Source organism: Esox lucius, chromosome 3, assembly GCF_011004845.1.
Source record: "Esox lucius isolate fEsoLuc1 chromosome 3, fEsoLuc1.pri, whole genome shotgun sequence".
Lineage (NCBI taxonomy): Eukaryota > Metazoa > Chordata > Actinopteri > Esociformes > Esocidae > Esox > Esox lucius.
Genome location: NC_047571.1, coordinates 11158566 through 11178734, shown reverse-complemented (window position 1 = coordinate 11178734; position 20169 = coordinate 11158566). Strand labels below are relative to the sequence as shown.

The following is a 20169-nucleotide window of genomic DNA, read 5'->3' as shown; positions in this document are numbered from 1 at the left end:
ACAGAAAGGCAGATTGTTTGGGTTTCGTAGACACACTCTTAAATATTTGTTGTTTTAAAAGCATCTCATTGTACCCTGGAGAATTTGTCGAGGTCAGCTGGGCTATTGAAGCAGTTGTTTTGTTTACCCAGCCAGATCTGTCACCAACAAGTTGTAAAATGACCTAGGAGCTCAACATGCAATGCAGTATTTACATTGTAGCTCAATTTCCCATGGTAAAGTGAAATCAGACTCGTCTTAGGCACTGTATAAAAACCTACAACTCCTATTAAAGGTTTGGACTAACAGAAAAAACAACATTGAGAGAAGACACCGATTTTTTTTTTTACCATTTAAAATTTATTTTGTTAGTTAAATTTCTATAGAAGGTGAGGGAAAATAATGGTCACACAAGGGTTTTCTCGAGCGTAGTTTTCGGAAGTCGACAGAAAGAGTAACACTTCAAATCATCACATGAAGAAGGAAAGGCAAGGAAACATAACATGGTGGACAGTGTCTGCCACACCTCTCCTTCATTTTCCAAGTGCACCTTTCTCCAAAAAACTAAAATGTAGGGTCTTTCTGAAACCCTCTACTCACTGTGGACCCCTCCCTCCCACACCTGCAGCCCCCTCCTCTCCCACCCCTCCCCAAAAACAACATCAAACAAAAACAAAACTCTGCAACAATAGATATAATTATATATAATATATATTTACTCTTTAAAAATAGAACTTCAGTCTAGCGACTAACATCTGTACAAACTACAAAAATAAAAATTTAATATAAATAATTTATATGGCATGACATACATTTGAAATAAAACTATAACCCTATGCAGAACACCCCCCCCCCACCCCATTCTAGAGCTCCTATAACTTAGACACTTGTGTATATCTGTATTGAAGCAGTGAATTAAAGTTGTTCTCTTATTCCTTTTTGTTTACTTCCAGAATGCACAGTAGCTACTTGTTCTTTCATAAGGCTTATCTACAGAAGAAACCCAGGCTGCCGCTTCAATCTATTGCATTTCCCTGCATTAAAATTGGCAGTGATGTGACCAATACTGAACGACTGAACTCCGTCCACACTAAAAACGATAAGAATGAAATGGAAACAAAATCACGGAAATGCTGGCTTGCTTGATGCCTACAATGACTACAGAGAGAGGCAGAGAGAAGAGCATGTTACTGCACTTGAGCACACATTTTCTCCATGAAACTGGTTCCTGGAGGAGTTGTCCAGCTCAAAATGCACTATCTAGTCATAAATTGCACAGGGTTGAAATCATCTCTACCACAACCCTTTAGACAAATGTAAAAGAAAACACAGACCTCCCTTTGCATTGGATTAAAATTCCCTTTCAAAATGAAATTGGGCAAACACCAAACATTTGTCAGAAACGAACCTCAGAGTCCCCAGTTGAGGACAACGGAAGAAGACAATGTTGACCTCACCCAATGTACAGCTTAGATAAACTCAGGGTAGAAATGAAAGCCTTGTCACAGCTCCTTCAAGTAATAAAACATATAACAACCAGACAAAGAACACAACGAACGACGCTCAAGAATCTCCAACCCAAAGGGACATCAGGTCAAGATGCTGACAGTACCCAGACACACGTCAGTGCTGCAGGTTGTGGATGCGGACAAATACAGTACATAGTAATATATTAACATCCAGTCTAATCACACATATTGTTCTTGAAAAACAGCCTGTGTATTATGGAAGAAAGCAACAGGGTGGATTGTATAATTGTGAATGAAGACATGTCTTTTACATACCAGGGGTTTCTAAACACTCAACTGTAAAAATGCCCTAAAATAAACAGGGCGGATATCATATTTACATCCAACTTAAAATACATATTCTGTGCTCATGAATTTCAAGAGGGAAGGTGTTGTGAAGGCACAAAGGTTGTTACTTTTAGAAGAAGAAGATTTACTGAGCTTTTTTGTTTTTGTACAGTGCAATGAATGACCAATGATGGATTATCAGAATGGATCACAGTGTGGATGTTCGTTTGTGTCTTACAGAGCTTAATTAATAAGACGTCCTCCAACCTCAGTGTAAGAAAACCTAGAATGTAGAAATGTATTTATCCGCTTAGATAAGCTGGGGGAGGGGGGGTACTGCATATTTTCAAGGCAAATAATTTCAATTTTTTTGAAGAGTAGCAGCAAAAAAAAAAACACTGACCTTGTATTTTCAATAACCTATTATCTTAATAACATCTCACTTTTCAGACCATATTTTTACATATAGCACATCTTCTTAATCTATACAAGGAGTGGGAAACCCACCACATCATCGTATACATCTGACTTTTACACAAGAGAATACCCAACTTATACAGTACTCTTTAAATAGTTTCCCCCCTCTTTTTAGTATTAAAATATATACTCATAAATTTATATATTCTTAAAACAAAACCTTTTTTATATCTTTAAAAATAAATCCTCTTCTCAGTGTGAGGTCTATGAACAGTTCAAAGGGCTGGGTATTGGGGGCGCTCAGGCGAGAGCCTATCAAGAGAGGGATTCCAGACGCAAGGGCGGGGTGTCTAGCAATCTTTGGCTGCCTGGATCTGTGGGCCACCTGGAAAACAGGGGGAGGAAAACAGTGAGGATCATGGTTGAACAGCAGTCATAACTCCAAACAAGCAGACATACACACAGACGGGTACAGAACGTTCATGTGAAAATATGCAAATGTGGCCCAATGTTGATCCAGCATAAAATCCAAGTCGAAGTATTTAAAAGGGTTCTTTGGCTTCGGCGTGAGACCCACCTTGTGCCTGTTTCCCTTGATGTTGGTTCTGTACATATTCCAGGTCTTGGAGCTCCAAGGATTCACGCTTGGAAGACCGAGGCTCTTTCCCGTAACACTGTGAAGTCCTCTTAGTGTCCTCAGAACAGTCTGACTCATTGTCCTCATAGCCCTCGTGCATGTAGCCTTGGTAAGCCCCAGGCAGACTGGGGTGGACCGCTACCGTCACAGAGGCTGTGGCCGTCACCGTTGTAGTGACCGCGCTCCCGGGCGCCGCGCCACCGCTATAGGTCGGCCCCTTAGTCCTGCTCTGATGAGGCCCTCTGTTGGTCTGAGACCTGGGAGCGCAGTGGTTAGTCCTCCCAGGACCTTGGGTCCTGTCACTGGGTAAATGTTGCGTCCTGGCTCCCTGGTCAGACACCAGCCGAGAGCCGAATGAGTTCACCGCACTCGGCAAAGATTCGTTTAAGAGTTCTCTCCGGGCGGTTATGCCGGCGCCCTCTCCGAAAGGCTTGACCACCTGGAGGGAGAGAAGGACGGACAGGCGTGAGATTTCAAATCGTACGTTTCTGAGCGAAGACAGGCCCGTGGGGGCTATGTTAGGGCGGCAGCAGTAACATGACAGCGCTAGCATACCGTTAGCCTGGGGAAGCTGGGGTTCTCGCTAGCCTCCAGCAGTATACGGGAGGTGGGAGGGGCGCTGTAGGAACTGCGGTCACAGTACTTGTAGTCGTCCTCGCCTATTCCCGACGTGCCGGTCGTCTCCGAGTAGTACTCCGAGTCGGAGGACTCCGAGAACGCCTGCCGGCGCCGGCCTTGCCCCGCGTAGTAACCGTGGTGGGTCATGGGAGGAGGGAGGGGCTCGGGCGACGGGCTGGCGAGGTGGCTGCTGTCGTCGGTCGGCGAGACCTCGGGTGGCGGGCCCACGAGGGAGAGCAGCACGGGCAGGAGCACCAGTCCATTCAGGATCCCCAGCACGGTCAGGATGGCCAGCACCGCGAAGAAGTACCTGGGAACACAACCGACAGGCCTTCAGTCATCAAGGTTCCGTCCGAGCAGCAATAAGCAGGACCCACAAGCACTCCATCTGCACTAGTAAACACCCCCAATGAGGACACACTGGAGGAGAGGCCCCTGCAGAGCTAGGAGGGGTGGGTTTAATCAGACCACCCTCCCTCCGGCCCTGAGGTTGGCCCTTGCTTTTCCCCCTTCTTCAATGCCCCCCTCTCCTCCCCTCGGTTTCCTCTCTCTCTCTCGCTCCGTCCCTCTCCACTACTGGCAACCTGACAAGAAAATTCCTGGGCTCCGTCTTCTCCCTCTGGGAGCCCTCATCTATCACCACAGCATTGCCACTTCCTGAAACTATGTGTTTACATTAGCCGGCAGATCCTACACGTCAGAAACACCAGCCACCCCCACAACCCACCCCCCCCAAGTCTGACTGCATGCAAGCTGGGGCCGGGGGGGGGGGGGGGAGTAACGTCCCCCCTCCTGGCCTCCAAGCCGCTGCCGCCGCTTCTGCTGCTAATGTAATTTTCCCTTCAACAACTTAATATCCGAAGTCATTGAGCTCCAATTTCAGCGTGGCGCGGGCGAAGCAGCTCAGTGTTTATACTAGACTGACTGGGCTGTGGAGCAGACCGGCCTTCACTTCCTGCCTGCCTACGTCAGCCACTTCATATCACACCTCACACACACGCCACTACAGACATCTAACTTATTCCGTTTTTTTTTTTTTTTTACATTACTGTCAGTCAGGGTGGTAGGACTGCCTCAGTGTTTACAGTCAGTGACGAGGACCAGGACGAAACTCGGCCTGGTATCTGAAGGGAACCAGAGTAGATGGGAAGTTGGTCTGGGAAAGAATATGTGTGTTTGTATATTAAGGGCAGGGGGTAAATCAGATTCTCAACATGCTCCAACTAAAACAGTCTTTGATGCCGCTGAGAGCCTCTTTTTTGTCTCTCTTGGAGTTGTATGGAGCTGTTGTGGTTCCAAGCTTGGCCCTAAACGGCTGCGTGGTGACGGGCACTGTGTAATGGCCCACAGAGCTGTGAGGTTGCCTGGTTTTCTCTGAGCCTCTCTGCTCTCTGAGGGAGGGCTGATGCTGCCACAAGAAAGAGCGCAAGAGAAAATTAGAGAGGGCTCCACTTAAACGCTAACAGAAAACAGAGAGCTCAGCCCTTTTAACTGCGGTCCAGACTTAAAGGGGTAAGAAATACAGTGGATTATGAAAGACAAGGAGAAAAGCGTTCTAGAACTTTCTTTCATCCGCGCCCCAACTCTACCACTAGGGCTTTGTTCGCCTCACACCTCAGAAAGTAAGGTCACTCCTAAGGTTTGGTTTGTTTTGCCTGCTCCTCATGCTTCTCTTCTCCATTTGAACTTCCACTCTCTGTGTGATTGTCTCCCTAACAAGGTCAGTGGAGGCCACTCACTTTTACTTTGGGAATACGCCCCTCAACTTAAGGTGTTATGACACAATACTTCAGCAAGTTTCAGTTCAACATCGATGACCGGTCATTTCTTATGCCTCCTGAAATTAGTTTCAAATGCGAACCACGCTCTAAGGCAGAGCAGAAAACCAGACCAAACAGAAACAGCCATCTCTGTTCACGTCTAATTACCGTCTCAACTCAACTCAATAGATACAGCCTCTCGCTATAACCGTCCCGCATCAGGAGAAAAAAAGTCACTTCTTTATTTTACTAAGTCAACATTCCAAAAGTGGAGCGTGATTTATTTGAGGGGTAAAACAAAAAAAATGACAAAAAAGAGAAACTAAACTATCCACAGGCCCTGGTTGGGTTAGACCTCCAGAGAAGACATAGTGTTAGGAATTCTGTTGTTTATATAAACTGTAATCTTTTCCATTCCGAGTTGGGGGTTGGAAAGGGGCGGTTCCCTCAGAGAGGGGGCAGCTGAACTCGCTGGGCTGTTTGTTCAGTGTACCACCGCCAGGAGATGTTTACAGCAATGTATTTATGCTACTCCCCAGCAAGAGGGACAGCTCTGCTCTCATATCATCTAAACAGGACCTCCTAGCGAGAATGCCCTCCTCCTGGTGTTCGCTAGCCCACCAATAAGCCTGTCCAACCGACTTCCACCACTAGACTATGGAACCATGGATCTTCTCCCAACAACTCTCCGTTCGTCAGTCTTCTCGCCTGTTGTTATTATCCTTCCTGTTCACTCTTGCTCCCCTTTCAACATTGGAAAAACTCTCCTTCCTTCCCAGTTTCTCCATGTTGCTTGACTCAAACACTTAAGAGATGCCTGGTACGTTTTCTGCCAAAAAGCCACCCTGAGCGTATTTATATTTTCAATGTGCTGCCCTGCTTTCTCAGTAAGCGATTTTTATGTCATGGGCCTGTTTGAGGCTGCTCTCAAGGCTGTGGTTTGTTCCAGCTGAGGGCAGATTCAGCTGAAAAACATTGCTATTTGCTTTTTTTCCACTGAGGCATTTTGTCAGTGAAAAAAGAGCCCTGAAACAGAAGCCAGAGGCCTTGGGTGAGGGTGGTGGTCCAACAGGCCAGGTCTAACCCAGGCCCTTTTTCAACATCATGATCTTATTAGACGGAATCCCTTTTTTATTCTCGACCAGACGACTGCAGTGTTCCCTGATTCCCTGTAATAATGGTCCGGACGTGGTGTGTACGTGCGTGCGTGCGTGCGTGCGCGCGCGCCCAAGTTGCCACCACCCGGTGAACATTTACATGTTTACGAGCAGCTGTTCCACACCCTTGATGTTTTCTCCATTTGTTTTGCCGCGAGGGCGAGTCCGCAGAGACGCTAAGGGAGACAAGCACGCAGCGGCACCCCCTGACAGACGGGGCCAGGTGGAGGGAACCGCATTCCCACCTGCAGGCACCCCTGACCCCCCACCCGGAGAGCCTCCCTCACCCCGGGTAAGAAACGGACAACTGTCTCCAAGCTTTCATTTCCTCAGCCAACTCTCAGCAGCATAAAAACAACACCGCCGCTTCCTCCGCAAAGGCGACATATGGACTGGGGGGTGTTGGGGGGGGGGAGGGGTGTCATGGTCTGTCCCACTCACCTCAGGATGAAGTCGAACTCGGAGCCGGCCAGCATGAGCACGCCCAGAAGAGTGGAGATGGCCCCGTCAATCACAGGGGCGAACATGTGCTCCAGGGCCACCGCGGAACGCTTGTTCCTGTTGCCGATGGCCGTCAGGAAGCCCTGGGGAAGAGATCGACACAGAAGATTAGGGTTAGGCCGCCTGCAGCTCCAGGGGTAAAACTAGTGTGCGCATCCTATCTGTCCATGACAAATGCTTCTCCACTGACTTCCCCCAAGGCTTCCTTCAACCCCCTGACCGTGGAGCAACGGAGCTTTTTCTCACCAGCGCGATGTGGACGGTAAACTCGACGCCGATGCCCACTGAGGCAATGAGGATCACCACCGGGATGGCGCTGAGCTTGATGCCGATCAGGCCCATGATACCGAACAACTCCACCGTCATCATGGCCAGGATGAACACCTGAAGGGAGGAGGATGAGTCGGTTAGACGGAACATCTCTGGCGTCACAGTGACACGTGACCATTGAAGAGCGGGGTGGAAGTGTTGAGAGACGGAGCACATCTTCCACAACTCTATTTACAGGGTATTATTAGATCAGGGAATATTCGACCCTACGTCCGGGAGGATTCATCAAATGACCCTCAGGCCCCAGTCCCACTATTTTTAGTGCCTCTAGTCCCACTAGTTCCTCTCCCTATAGTCCCTTCAGTCATATCCCCACCATCCTCCTGGCTGCTGTCTCTTTCAGGGTTGTCGGAATGAGTGACGGTGTCAGACAAAAGAAAATACAGGCTCTCACAGCTCCACTTCTACTGCCTGTCATTCCTGCCAACACCATTTCACCACTAATGTACTTGTTCAGAAAAAAAAAAAAAATTTCCCTCGCTTTTTAACAAGATAGAGAGGACTCGGAAAATCCTTAGCCCGGTGAACCTTTGATGTTGGCAGGGGTCCCAATTTGGTCACGGTCAAATTGGAAATGATAAAACCCTGTTTTTATTGCATGGCCACATATAGGCAGTGAAACTATAGAGGCTTCAGCTTAAAGGGAGACAATGTGACTGTGCACATGCAGGCCTGAAAGGTCCCCTCACTCTCTGTCTCTCTCTCTCTCTCTCTCTCTCTGTTTGGAAGATCGTGCCTTCCATCCCTCTGACTGACTACTAATTGAATCCATCGTATTCCAACTAAAACCTACCCCACACTGACTGAATTGCGCCACCACAGCCCCAACGGCTGGTCACGAGAGTCACCCTTCGGTGTGGGCCGACCGGGAGGGCAGCCCGGGGACCCACCCCTCACCACCCGGCTGTGTGAAATGTTTCCCAGCCGCTGAGCTGACAGGCTCCCCCCCCCAGGCCTGATGGATGGGTTTAGCAGGCCAAGGTCGCGACTGGGCAGATCCGTCCTGTCCCCAATTTTTGACAAAGGGAACTGGAGGTAAAGCCTTCAGGAGAGGCTTTGCCGCTCCTTTGCATTTCCTTTTCTAAGCCCGGCCAGGCCAGATTAGAATGACAAAGGCGTTGGGGGTGTGAGCAGCACCCTTTGGCCAACCCGCCGAGGGCCCTCCCCAGAGACGGGGCCTCCTCTCCCTCCGTGGCAGGGTTATTGAGCTGTGCTGAGGGAGTGAGGCCCAGGAGGAGAAAGAGGAGGAGAAAGAGGAGGAGGGGCGTTGAGCTCAGGGCACTTACGATGATGCCGGCGGTCCAGGGGTTGAGCAGGAGGATGGCACAGACCAGGAACGTGCACGCCAACACCACACTGACAGCCAGGAGGAACCAGTGGCGCAGGCCGATGTACTGCTCCCAAAACAGGAAGGGGTACCCGTTGGGGTAGTTGAGCACTCCCTTCCGGGTGAACTCCTCGCAGATGGCGCGCACGCTCTCGATCCCCTCGATGAAGTCGGAAGCCTGCCGCAGGCCGTTCAGGTAGAAAGGGAACTGCGCAAACTCCAGGGGCTCGGCCGCGGGGACTGAAAGGGAGGACGAGAGGTTTGCACGAGGGTTTAGACACTCCCGTTCGAAACTTGCTGTCGTTCACGAGCGACCGCCAGCGCTGACCATCCCTCGGGGACGAGAGACGAAAGACACACGTCCGCGGGGTGGAAGCGGTGTAAAAAAAAATTGAATGAACGGATGATTGGTTCGCGGGGCCTCATCAGACACTCACTGCGTAGGTTCTCTCCAGTGGTGTCGTACTTGTCATGGATCCACTCGCGGGGGTGAGGGTAGAAGTTAGCCTGTGACGCTGCGTAGCCCAGAGGGTCATTGCTCACCCACACCGTCAGGTAGATGTAGAAGACCTCCGGGTAAATCAGACCATCCTCATCAAGCAGGCGACGTGAAGCCAGCTGGTGGAGAGACAGGGGGGGGTTAGGGTCTGCAGTGGCTTGACCTCGCCATCAAATAGAGTGAGGTGAGACCTGGGAAACAGAGTTCTACTGAACTCAGTAAGGGGATTGTTATTTGTAAGTCCACGCACCTGGCTGTAGTTGAAAGGTTCCTTCTTGGAGCCGGTCTGGATGAGAAGCTTGTAGGCTAGAACACCATCCTCGGTCCCATTGCGGTAGCTGTCCCGAGTGATCCGGCCTGCTTCCCAGTCCGCGTCAAAGGCAGCCTGTAGTCCTAAAGAAGACGAAAAGATTGGAACAAACAGTTAAACCTATCCGGTCCATTGTTACCACTGCTTGCCAATGGTGGTAATATTATAGAGTTCCTGTAATGAAAGGGCCACAAAATGATACAAGATGTTTCGAGTACTACGCTCCTTTGGACCAGTGAAAACATGACGGCGGACTGGCACGTTTCAAATGAGTCAGCCAACTAAAATAAGTCGTTTTACAGAGGGATCTAAACATCAACCACCTACAATACCACACACACTCACACGCACATACCCCACAAATACTTCCAAAAACACGCATATCTGTTCCTTGTGTGTATGTGTGGGCTGAATAAACCAACCAGCAAAGCCTTTCGTATTCTCTAAATGACAAAATTTGGCGCTGCAGCTGAACCGGTTTCCACAGCCTTTCTCTAATTACAGGGAGATCCTGACTAGAAAGGAAATAGCGAGGAGGGGCAGGCTGAGAGAGGAGAGAGAGCCTTTTATGTCACTCCAGTTCTCTATATATTGAAAAGCTTGGTTCCTCATGTTTTGGAACGGGTGGGCCTGGTTTCCTGCGACCCGCCCTCGATATGCCTCTTAGCTTACTCCCTCCCGATGACTAGTCTATAACCTCCGACACCTTTTCGCTGGAGGTGAGGGAGATGACCTTTGGCCTTCCATCGACATCACCTAGCCTCCAGTCCTAGTGGATGGGGCGGGACTGGAGAAAACCACCTTACTGAACTTTCGCTCCGAACAGGCTTTAACTTTCATCCGCCTCCCATTGTCCGCCCCTCAGACTGAAGGTAAACATTAAAAAAAACAATCTGGCACTTCAAAAGACCCTGACACCGCAAAACGATATGGAACCCCAAGGCCCCGCAGACGAGAGTTCCCTTCGAAACACACACAAACACTGACTAAGCCTAGCGGCAATATTGCTACGCCTCGCGGAATGAAATAAAACCAGGTCTCCCCGTGTATTTACCCAGAAGCCAGTCCTGGAAATAGTGCAACCACATCCGGGGCAGCTGCTGGTTGCCGTCCCTCACCACGAACTTGACAGAGTTGAAGGAGTTGTGCAGCTGGATGAGGAGGCGCTGCGACCGGGCGTAGTCGAAGCCGTCCATGGTCACCAGGTACATATTGTAGAAGGAGAAGTACTTGAACTGGGCATCGATGAAGTCATACTCCTTGGTGTCGCGAGGCACGATGTCTGTCAGGTAGAGGCCGTCATGGACCATGGTCGTCCCATACAGGCTGAGGCCCAGCAGAGACACGAACAGGACCACCACGACCACCTTGCTCTCCGGCTTCAGGAGGAGCGGCGCATACTTGTCCCGGGCGAAGCTGGACAGGTTCCAGCGGAAGAACGGGAGCGGGACGCACTCCCGGGCCTCCTTGGTCTCGTCCACCTGAGCCAGGAGGTCGCGGGTGGAGCTGGATGGGGTGAACAGCTGGGAGCCGTACGGGTCGGTGGGGGACGGGGGAGCGGGGGACGAGGCCACCACCACGGAGGGGGGGCTGGTGGAGATCTGGGAGGTCGGGGGGAGGATGGTGACTATGTGCTGGCCCGCCGCGTCGCACTGGGTGAAGGCCTGGACGGTGGTGGTGATCTGGGTGCTGGTGGTAATGGTGGAGCCTGTGTAGGTGGTGGTGGTCTGGGAGGCGGTCGCGCGGCCGGTGGCGTTGTCGTTGGCGTCGGAGAACTCCTGCGGCTGGATGTGGATAACGCGGGATGAGCAGGGGCTGTAGAAGCAGCACAGGATATCCAAGCGCTTGTCCTCCCGGCGATGCAGGTCAAGACTCAGGATGGCCGGGAAGATGAGGAGCACCATGGCGAAGTTGAACACCACAATAATAGCTGCCTGGGGGGGGGGGAGAAACACTGTTAAAGAAAGGGGCCAGCCCTGTTTGCGACTTCGGCTTCCATGCCGTAACCCGACCCCACAGCTGCCGCCTTCAGCACCACAAAAAAAAATAAAAGGGAGGCTCAACATTCGATCCCCCTTGCTGTTTTAGGGCCTCGGATTTAGTCCCAGAGAAGGAGGGGGAAGAAAACGCTCCCTAAATCACCGGCAAAAAACAGTCAACAAGCCGGGGAATTGAGGAGAAGGACAGGGGGCTCACAAGGCCGCCGCTCGCTCTCTCTGTGCGAGTCTGTGCAGGACCCACCCCCCACCACCACCACCAACCCCCCTTCTCCAGAGCCCTGGGGCTGATATTATAGTCTGCATGGTTCCAGTGGACCACAGACCACCCAGGGGGAGGTGGGCAGATCACAGAGGCTGACGGCGCGGTGATATACTGATCCACTCCCCCTCTGATTATTTGGCCCTCCCCACCTGGGGAGGGAGGGGGCCCGGTCCAGCCCAGTAGGTGCACGGAGCGATAAAAAGAGGAAAAGAACAAAGCCCCCCTCCCGCACACACAAATAAATGTCACTTCTGAAACTTTTTTCTTTCTTTATTTTTATGGCAAAGGCCTGCAGTCCACTTTGCGTAGCGTGTCGGTGTGTGTGTGTCTGTGTGTGTGTGTGTGTGTATGTATGTGTGTGTGCGCCTGGCATTACTGGTTCCGTGGCAGAATTAGCTGGGCAATGTAAACAGTGTGGGGCGTGCAGCTCCGTCTGGTACCTGCAGGGAGAAGGCGCGCAGTGCTGGGATGGGAACCAGGGCAGCCATGAAGAAGGCCGTCATGTTGTTGATGGAGGTGAGCGCCACGCTGGTGCCAGTCCTCCTGAGGCAGTCCCCCGTCCTCTCCTGCACGGGGGAACCAAAACACAGCCGTTATTGCCAGGCTAACCAGAATACATGAATAGAAGTAGCTGTTGTCCGTCCAACAGATTCAAGCAAGAGCATCCCAAACACCCCCCAATTCCTTATTCAGTACACTCCTTGATGGAGGTCAGCTCTGCAGTCAGTGCCATGTGTTTCGAAACGCATACCGTGGAAAAAGTTAGAGGGGCAGTAGAGCTGATTGAACGCCTGGCGCCTGAGGAAGGGAGTTAGCTAGCTTACCTTAAAGGGGATGTTGACGCCAGCCTCTGTGAATGAGTGGGCCAGGAGGAACATGTCATCCACACCGATCCCCAGAGCCAGGAAGGGAAGAACCTGTGTGGTGGCGGCGTTGAAGGACAGACCCAGCAGGGAGCACAGCCCCAGACCAGCCGCCACTGACAGGGCCACCAGGAGCACGCCGGCCAGCCCCACGGCTCCCTGGGACTTGGCACAGTCCCAACGGAGCATGGTCACGCAGGCGTACGCCAGCTAAGACAAGGGCACAAGAGAAGGGGGGGGGGGGGTGTTTAACTCAGCGCTGCAGCGGGTAAGCGTGCTGTCTGCCAATGAGGACGGTACAGAGGAGTGTTACTGTCCCTTACCATGAGCAAGTAGCCTCCAGCCACCCGGATAACACTGACATCGGAGAAGGACTTCATGATGTCGTTGAGGGTGGTTGTGGAAAAGGCGTGGATCTTCGACGTGGAGTTCTGGGGGATACTACCATGAGCCACCTGAGGGATACAAATACAGGTGAAGTCAATATGAGGATCTTTAGTTGATTTAAGAGACTTCTATGATGTAAGTCAGTAGCAGTTTCGCGTGTCCCCCAGTCAGGCCAAGTCAGGTACCTAAGGCCAAGTCAGGTCACACCCGAATTCCTATTGACAGTCCTATGCAAACAATGTGTTGTTCAACAGTCAAGGGCATGCTCGTAACTTAGTGTTCCAGGCCGACAGCACACAAACAAGCTATGTGTGTAGAAGCTTGACAACTGAGGAATAATGACCACAGATGCCAGAGAGCAAAGGGTCGGGTGGGGGGGGGGGGGGTCAAATGAGATCGCATGGTCTCCCCCAAGCTCCTCCGTCAGCACCGTGAATGTCCGACAACCCCAGGGGAACCCACCACCCTGCACTTTGTTTTTACAGTGACCTCCCCCCCTCCCCCCTCCTGCGAGTGGGCATTGCTGGAGGCATGACCCCCCCCCCCATCCCTGCAGCCAACATGCTGGGTGTCAGCTATCACAAAAACAGCTTGTTCCTATAACTGAGAGTCTGTCAGTGGCCTCCTTGGAGGACTCCGTTTACTAGGCAGCTGAGGATTGATGGAATTCAGGCAGACGTTGCATTCCCTTGGTCAAAGCAAAACAAGGCTTGGACACGGGAAGGAGGGACATTAACATGGTAGGTAAAGTGGACGACTCCAACTTAAAAGGAAAAAGGAGCCAACGTGAAGACGACCTCATGTACGCCACCGGTTTCTTCCGCGGTTTCTCATTTCCCTGCCGTATAACTCAAATGGGCGTAGACAGGCTGGTGAAATGTCCAGGCAGCGCAGCTGGGACCCAGAGACGCAGGGCCGCGTCCTAAATGGCGGCCTATGCCCTACGCGGTCCAATGCTTGGTAGCAGACTTAGTGCGCCACTTAATGCTGTTGTTCTGACCCGTACGTACGTCAACGAACTTCCTCTGCCAGGACTCCAGGATGGCGGTGGCCTTGTCCTCGTTCCAGTTGATGTCATGGATCTCGTAGTCGTCCTTAAAGTGCTCGTAGAGCTGCTTGGGGCTCATGAGGAGAAACATGGTCTGGAGAGCCTCGGCACTGTAGCAGACAGAGGGAGACACAGTCAGACACGCACGGCCAAGTGAGCTGAGGTCACACACAGGAGTCAAGTCACCCCCCCCCCCATAACAAATCCCAACATTCACCTCCCACTCCACAGAAATACTATAAAATGTAGGACATCTTTGTTCAAGACGCTCCTGTCTTCGATATTATGTAAAACAGACCAGGTCTGCACAAAGAAAGCAGAGGAAAAGACTAGTGAAGTCAGCAGCTGCCTAGTTTTCCTGAACGCTGATATCTAATGCCTGAACAGGTGAAGGCAGGTGTCCCGCCACCTATCCGTCGACTTGGCACTGTGACGCAAAAAATGTGAATGAGATTATCGTAAATCTTTATAGAATAAAGTCTGTGGCTTTAGTGGACTGTATCCTTTCACTTCCAGATTTGCTGAGGACGAACACCGTCACTCCATTCCTATTTGTGCTGTGGTTTTCAAATTCAATTGAAATGAAATAAGGTGTTCGGAATACTTAAGAGCCCAGGGGTCACATCTCACACACGTATGACAGCACGTTAAAATGTTAGCATTACAAAAAGTCCTTAGCATTAGAAATGTGATGTAGTATTTCCTTACAACGCACATTTTCCCTGGTGTACTCGGTTTTTCTTCACTCCTCTCCACAACAAATCTGTTCCCGGTTTATGTGGTTGTCCGTCATGTTTAATTGGCCTATCCTACACAGGGGTCAGGGGAGGAAACCGATCTTGCTACACACGAGGCATTCCTCAGATGTGTGAGGTTATTAGGAGTCAGAGGGATTCCTCAGATGTGTGAGGTTATTAGGAGTCAGAGGCATTCCTCAGATGTGTGAGGTTATTAGGAGTCAGAGGCATTCCTCAGATGTGTGAGGTTATTAGGAGTCAGAGGCATTCCTCAGATGTGTGAGGTTATTAGGAGTCAGAGGGATTCCTCAGATGTGTGAGGTTATTAGGAGTCAGAGGGATTCCTCAGATGTGTGAGGTAATTAGGAGTCAGAGGGATTCCTCAGATGTGTGAGGTAATTAGGAGTCAGAGGGATTCCTCAGATGTGTGAGGTTATTAGGAGTCAGAGGGATTCCTCAGATGTGTTAGGTTATTGGGAGTCAGAGGGATTCCTCAGATGTGTGTGGTTATTAGGAGTCAGAGGGATTCCTCAGATGTGTGAGGTTATTGGGAGTCAGAGGGATTCCTCAGATGTGTGAGGTTATTAGGAGTCAGAGGGATTCCTCAGATGTGTGAGGTTATTAGGAGTCAGAGGGATTCCTCAGATGTGTGAGGTTATTGGGAGTCAGAGGGATTCCTCAGATGTGTGTGGTTATTAGGAGTCAGAGGGATTTCTCAGATGTGTGAGGTTATTGGGAGTCAGAGGGATTCCTCAGATGTGTGAGGTTATTAGGAGTCAGAGGGATTCCTCGCCGCTAGCTAGGCTGTTGCTTCCCCTGCCCACATACACTCCCTGCAACCCCTCTTACCTCTGCAAAGCATTCTGGGTGTCCTTGATCCGACCACCGAGGATCAGCTCCTCCTGCCAGTGCATGAACTTCTTGGAGAATCCGTGGCAACCACCTTGGAGCCGCCCGGCAATGTCGGGACTCTGTGGAGGGAGACGGGCAGGACCAGCGGTTAGCCGGTTTAACGACCAGGCATATCTGACTCATAAAACACGCCCCGCCTCTTCAAAAGCACGGACATAGGTGGTGAAGATATGTAGAGGGAGAGAGTAAGAGAGAGAGAAAAGGGGTAGAAGGAGAGCAATGGGGTTATTGTGGCACTGGTCTACCTCTCCTAGGTCCTTGTTGGGCGCGCTGTGGGGACAGTCGGGGTCGTTGGGGTCCAGGCAGGGGCGGTCCATGTAGGCGTGGCCCACCTGAGCCTTGTCCAGCATCTCCCTGAAGCCTTCCAGACTGGTGAACTGGCTCAGCTCCTCCATCAGCTTCAGAGGGTCCAGGTTCATCCACTGGATGTCAGGCATCCCCCTGTGGAGGAACACGCTGGCTTAGAGGAGGGCTGGCGGGGAGAGTGGTGGGAGACGCCAGGCCAGAGTCCCCGTCTTAACGACGTGGCCCGGGTTCAGGCCGGGGCCCCACGCCACGGTACATTCCGCCCCTTCCCTTTTCTGTCTCCGCTCACACCCATGCCGTCGCCCTGACACCTCCCGCCTCCCTTTCCCTGAACGCCACTGGCAGGTCCGTGTCCCGCCCCGCCTCCGCCCGGCCTTTCCCTGGTGGCGGAGAGCTGCAGACGCTGCCTCCGTAAAGTAGCGTTTATTATCCTGTTACACGGGGCCACAATGCAGAGGGAAAGGCGCGCCGGGCAGGCCGCTCGCTCCCATTTCTTAACTCTGTGCGTCGAGTCATAACAATTACCTCCGGCCTCTCAAACATCTTGATAAGTCCGCAGCGGAGCGGCGAGAGGCCCGGCTGGACGGTGGGCGAGCCGAGCAGGGAGCCTGTCTGTGTGCTCTCTCAGCTGGGAGGCCCGGGGGCTGATTGCCTGCCCGCCCGCCTCTCACGCTGTTTAGCGGTGTGATGTTCACAGAGCCTTTTCAAAAGGCCTAATCCGGAGGCTTTTCGCTGCTGCTGTGGCCGCCGACACCGCCTCTGGGTCCTCCTCCCAATGCTAAATTTATCATTTGCTCCAAAGAGCGGACAATTACGTGGCCTGCGGGATAATGCTCTGGTGTCAGTTGACAGCTTTGGCCATACCGAGTCAACTTTGTACGGCGCGCCAAGTCGGCGGCTCTGACCGGTACGAGGGGAGCACTTGTGGAGAGGAAGCACCCTCTGCTGTACGGGGTTGCCCTGGTGACGTCTATATCCTACCACATTACCCGGAACACATCCGATGACCAGAAATGGCCTCGCCTTCGCGGGTCGTAAGGTCACCTTTTTCTGGAGTAGCCAGGTGGTTTTTGATGATTGTCTTTTGTTGAGCTTTCCCTTACGCCCGTGGTGAGAGTTGCGCCACGTATTCTGCATGATAGTCTGACAATTACTAATGTCAAACACTGTCTAAAACCCATTTGGTTGGATTTTATGTTAAATTTTTATATTCAAATGGAATAATCCAACTAGCCTCAGTATCAACACAACAACAAGACCTAAAGTTGAACGGATCGTAAGCGAAGTAAAATCTGTTTAAGGAAAATGTAGGAACTTCGAGGGCATTTACTTTAGCTGGTAGAGGGAAAAAACTGAAACCCCAAAGTGTCCAAACTGTGGGTCCAACCTCACTCCAGTGACTCATGAAGAGTGGCTTCAAATAAAGCTGCTACTCTCCCATTCCCACATACCAAGCGCCTTTGCTCCTGCTTGCAAAGAGAGCCTCCTTTATCTGCTATTTTTTGCTTGAGTGAACCGGCCTAGGCCCTTTTGTTTTTCCATAGATTGCTGCTCTTTGTTCTCTCAAGTTTTTTTCTCTCTCTCTCTCTCTCCCTCTCCCTCTCTCCCTCTTTTTACATTAAAAAACTCGGCTGAACTGAAGCGGAAGCTTAGCCTCTGTGGCCACCCCCAGCTCTCTTCAGCCCAGCAAAAAAGAAAAGGCAAATAAATAACAACACCGACATTTTTGAAGAAAAAAAATATTTCAACGCTGTGATTTAGGGGAATACTTGTGGATCTGTGATCATCAAAGGCCCTTCCCCCTTCTCCCCTCTCACACCACAAGAGAGAGGAAGGGAGCTGCCTGCTTGCGTGTCCGCCAGCCCGCCCGCCCGCCCGCCCGCCCGCCCGCCCGGTGAAAACACTGTTTGTTGTTCAATGTGCAGGCATGTGCCCACAGAAAACCCCTTTAAAGACTCTTCCACATTCAAACTGAACCATGGTGTCACTTAAACGTATATTTTAGGCAGAAAGTGAAAAAACAAGAGTAATTGAAATATCAATTTAGATAGCGATGTATTACTTTTCGAAGGGAGAGTATGGTAAAAAAGCGTATTAAAATAACCAAACCCCACTGTTAATTTCTTGTACGCTCTTTGGGGACCAAGACTTGAATAATGCCCGTTTTATTTGTTGGACAACGTACAGCTAGGAGCCCCGGCGATTACCATGAGAATGCACAGTGTTACCCGCAGCAGACAAAGCTGAGCCCCCCTTCAGGGCCCCTCACTGATGGACACTCACTCGTAAACTGAAAGAATGCTTACCATTGTCTGACCCAAAGGCTCCCCTGCCCCCCCCCCTTTACCAACCCACCCAGTAGCAGGCTTCTCCCCATTCCCTCCCTCCCTGTCCCCTTTCCATGAGGGCCTTCCCCTGCTTGACTGGGGGACTGTGGGTGTGTGTTTCAGCCCCCTTGCAGCTCTGACGACAGGAGAAGCATAGGTGACGATTGAACGAGGCCTCACGACTAACAACAAAACTAACCGGCCCCTTAGTCAACGCTTGATGTTAGGTTATTACTGCCTCCACTGTAGGTCGTTGCTGCTGCCACTGTGTCGGACCCAAACTAAAGCCCTCTTGTTATGAAGAGTGTGTGAGAACCAGGAGGTCAATTGGGATGTTGTAGCCAAGTCACATTCCTTGGCCCTGCCAAACCCAAGGTATGAATAAGATGACAGGCCAAGCTCGCCGAGCATGGCTGCTAATGGAACTCTAATACTAGGATTCAAGATAGCTGACTCGTGTAAACACTAAAACACATTCAGGATTACCAAGCAATATGGATGAAAACCAAGCAATATGGATGAAAACCAAGCAATATGGATGAAAACCAAGCAATATGGATGAAAACAATTAGCGCCATTCGAAGAACAAATGTCACGGGACTTACGGTAAGTATGCTGACCCGCCCTGGAGCTTTGCGCCTTCCCAGAAACAGTCCAGCGGTGTAACAATCATACAGGGAAACAGCTTGTCAATCATCTGCAAACCAAGGATGCATTCATCAGTTAATATGCAAACAGCCGAGCGCATGATATTTAACACAGAGCCCTACAGCCCAAGCATGTACATGCTAACAGGAAAAGACCAGAAAATAACAGGGAGCGATTTGTTCCACTTACCCTTTCGATCATGACATTTTCTATGATAGGAACTCCAGATTTGTAGCAGATTTTATTAAGATCCCACGACCTGAGGAGAAAAGACACCCAGGACGTTAGATATCTTTGCCGGCAGACAGCCCCCTTTCTTCAGCTGGAACGTAAATCCCTTGTGATCCCACGGGCTGACTTACTTTCCAAACAGAGACACCTGGACCTTGCTGGCCGAGAGCGCTGCCTCCATGTGAAGAAGTAAAGCATCTTGGGTCAGAACGTTGGTGCCTTCCTGTTTGGGAGTTTGTATGAGCATCTGGGACGTGAACACGGATTCCTCTCCCTGCTTCTCCTTGGTGTAGCGTAGTTCCCGGCTCACCCGGCTTCCAGCTAGAAGAGAGGAAAGGAAGAGAAATGGAGACGGGTGGGTTCAGACACTCATATCCCACGTATTTAAGAGCTAACGGATTATTTCAGTTCGTTGTGTCTGTGGTGTGGCATGACAACTGACCCTGTTATCACAGGAGAGGAAACATCAATCAACAGACACAGTGAGGCGAAGAAAAGTCCACAAATTGCAGAGTTCTTGTGGCTCGGGTAGAAAACGCTCCAGGACTGTTGTATTTAATAGCAACCAAGGGGTCATTAATTAGGCTGACTTTCCAATTTTCACATTTCTGTCCACCCCCTCCTTCCTCCCCAACACTTCCATTCTAAATAGCTGTCTAGTACAAACCAGACCCCTTGGCACAGGACCAAGGGATACAGACACCCAAAGCAGAGACAGACAGGGGTGGAGAGATGGAGAGAGACAGACTGGCCTGGGAGAGACGGTGGATGGGGCATGGGGGGGGGGGGTTTGGAGATCTGCGGCGTGCGATTACGCACAGCTCAAATCATGATCACACTAGCGCAACAAGCACTGCACATGACGCACACAGACGAGCACAGCGCTGGAACCACGGGTCTAAAAACCAGCGCGCCACGAGTGTTTGGGGAGAAGGGGCGCACGCGAGCACAGATCGACCGACGCCCTTGCCAGCTTTGTTTTTTTCCCCCCTTCTCTTTAAGGCACTTCAGACATGAAACGTCTAGCCAAGAGAAACGAGTCGAAGCTCCTCATTGGCTTCCTCTGTGAAACAGATGTGTCCTGTTAGGGAAATCCTCCTTGCCGTGCCCTGGTGCC

At 51.0% G+C, this 20169-nt stretch overlaps 1 protein-coding gene across 1 annotated transcript in view; it reads right to left on the bottom strand.

The window, feature by feature from the left end:
- Positions 1–336: 336 nt before the first annotated feature.
- ptch2 (patched 2) overlaps positions 337–20169 on the bottom strand; it is a 30233-nt gene continuing 10400 nt past the window's right edge. The window contains exons 3-20 of the mRNA XM_010891341.3: positions 19184–19373; positions 19011–19080; positions 18779–18870; positions 15786–15981; positions 15478–15599; positions 13854–14001; positions 12780–12911; positions 12418–12666; positions 12034–12159; positions 10386–11265; positions 9272–9414; positions 8960–9140; positions 8482–8762; positions 7112–7249; positions 6806–6948; positions 3385–3757; positions 2770–3268; positions 337–2577 (exon numbers count right to left, since the gene is read on the bottom strand). Of these exons, the coding sequence (XP_010889643.2) occupies positions 2543–2577; positions 2770–3268; positions 3385–3757; positions 6806–6948; positions 7112–7249; positions 8482–8762; positions 8960–9140; positions 9272–9414; positions 10386–11265; positions 12034–12159; positions 12418–12666; positions 12780–12911; positions 13854–14001; positions 15478–15599; positions 15786–15981; positions 18779–18870; positions 19011–19080; positions 19184–19373 (3998 nt within the window). The 3' untranslated portion in view covers positions 337–2542. The remainder of the gene's footprint in view (positions 2578–2769; positions 3269–3384; positions 3758–6805; positions 6949–7111; positions 7250–8481; positions 8763–8959; positions 9141–9271; positions 9415–10385; positions 11266–12033; positions 12160–12417; positions 12667–12779; positions 12912–13853; positions 14002–15477; positions 15600–15785; positions 15982–18778; positions 18871–19010; positions 19081–19183; positions 19374–20169) is intronic.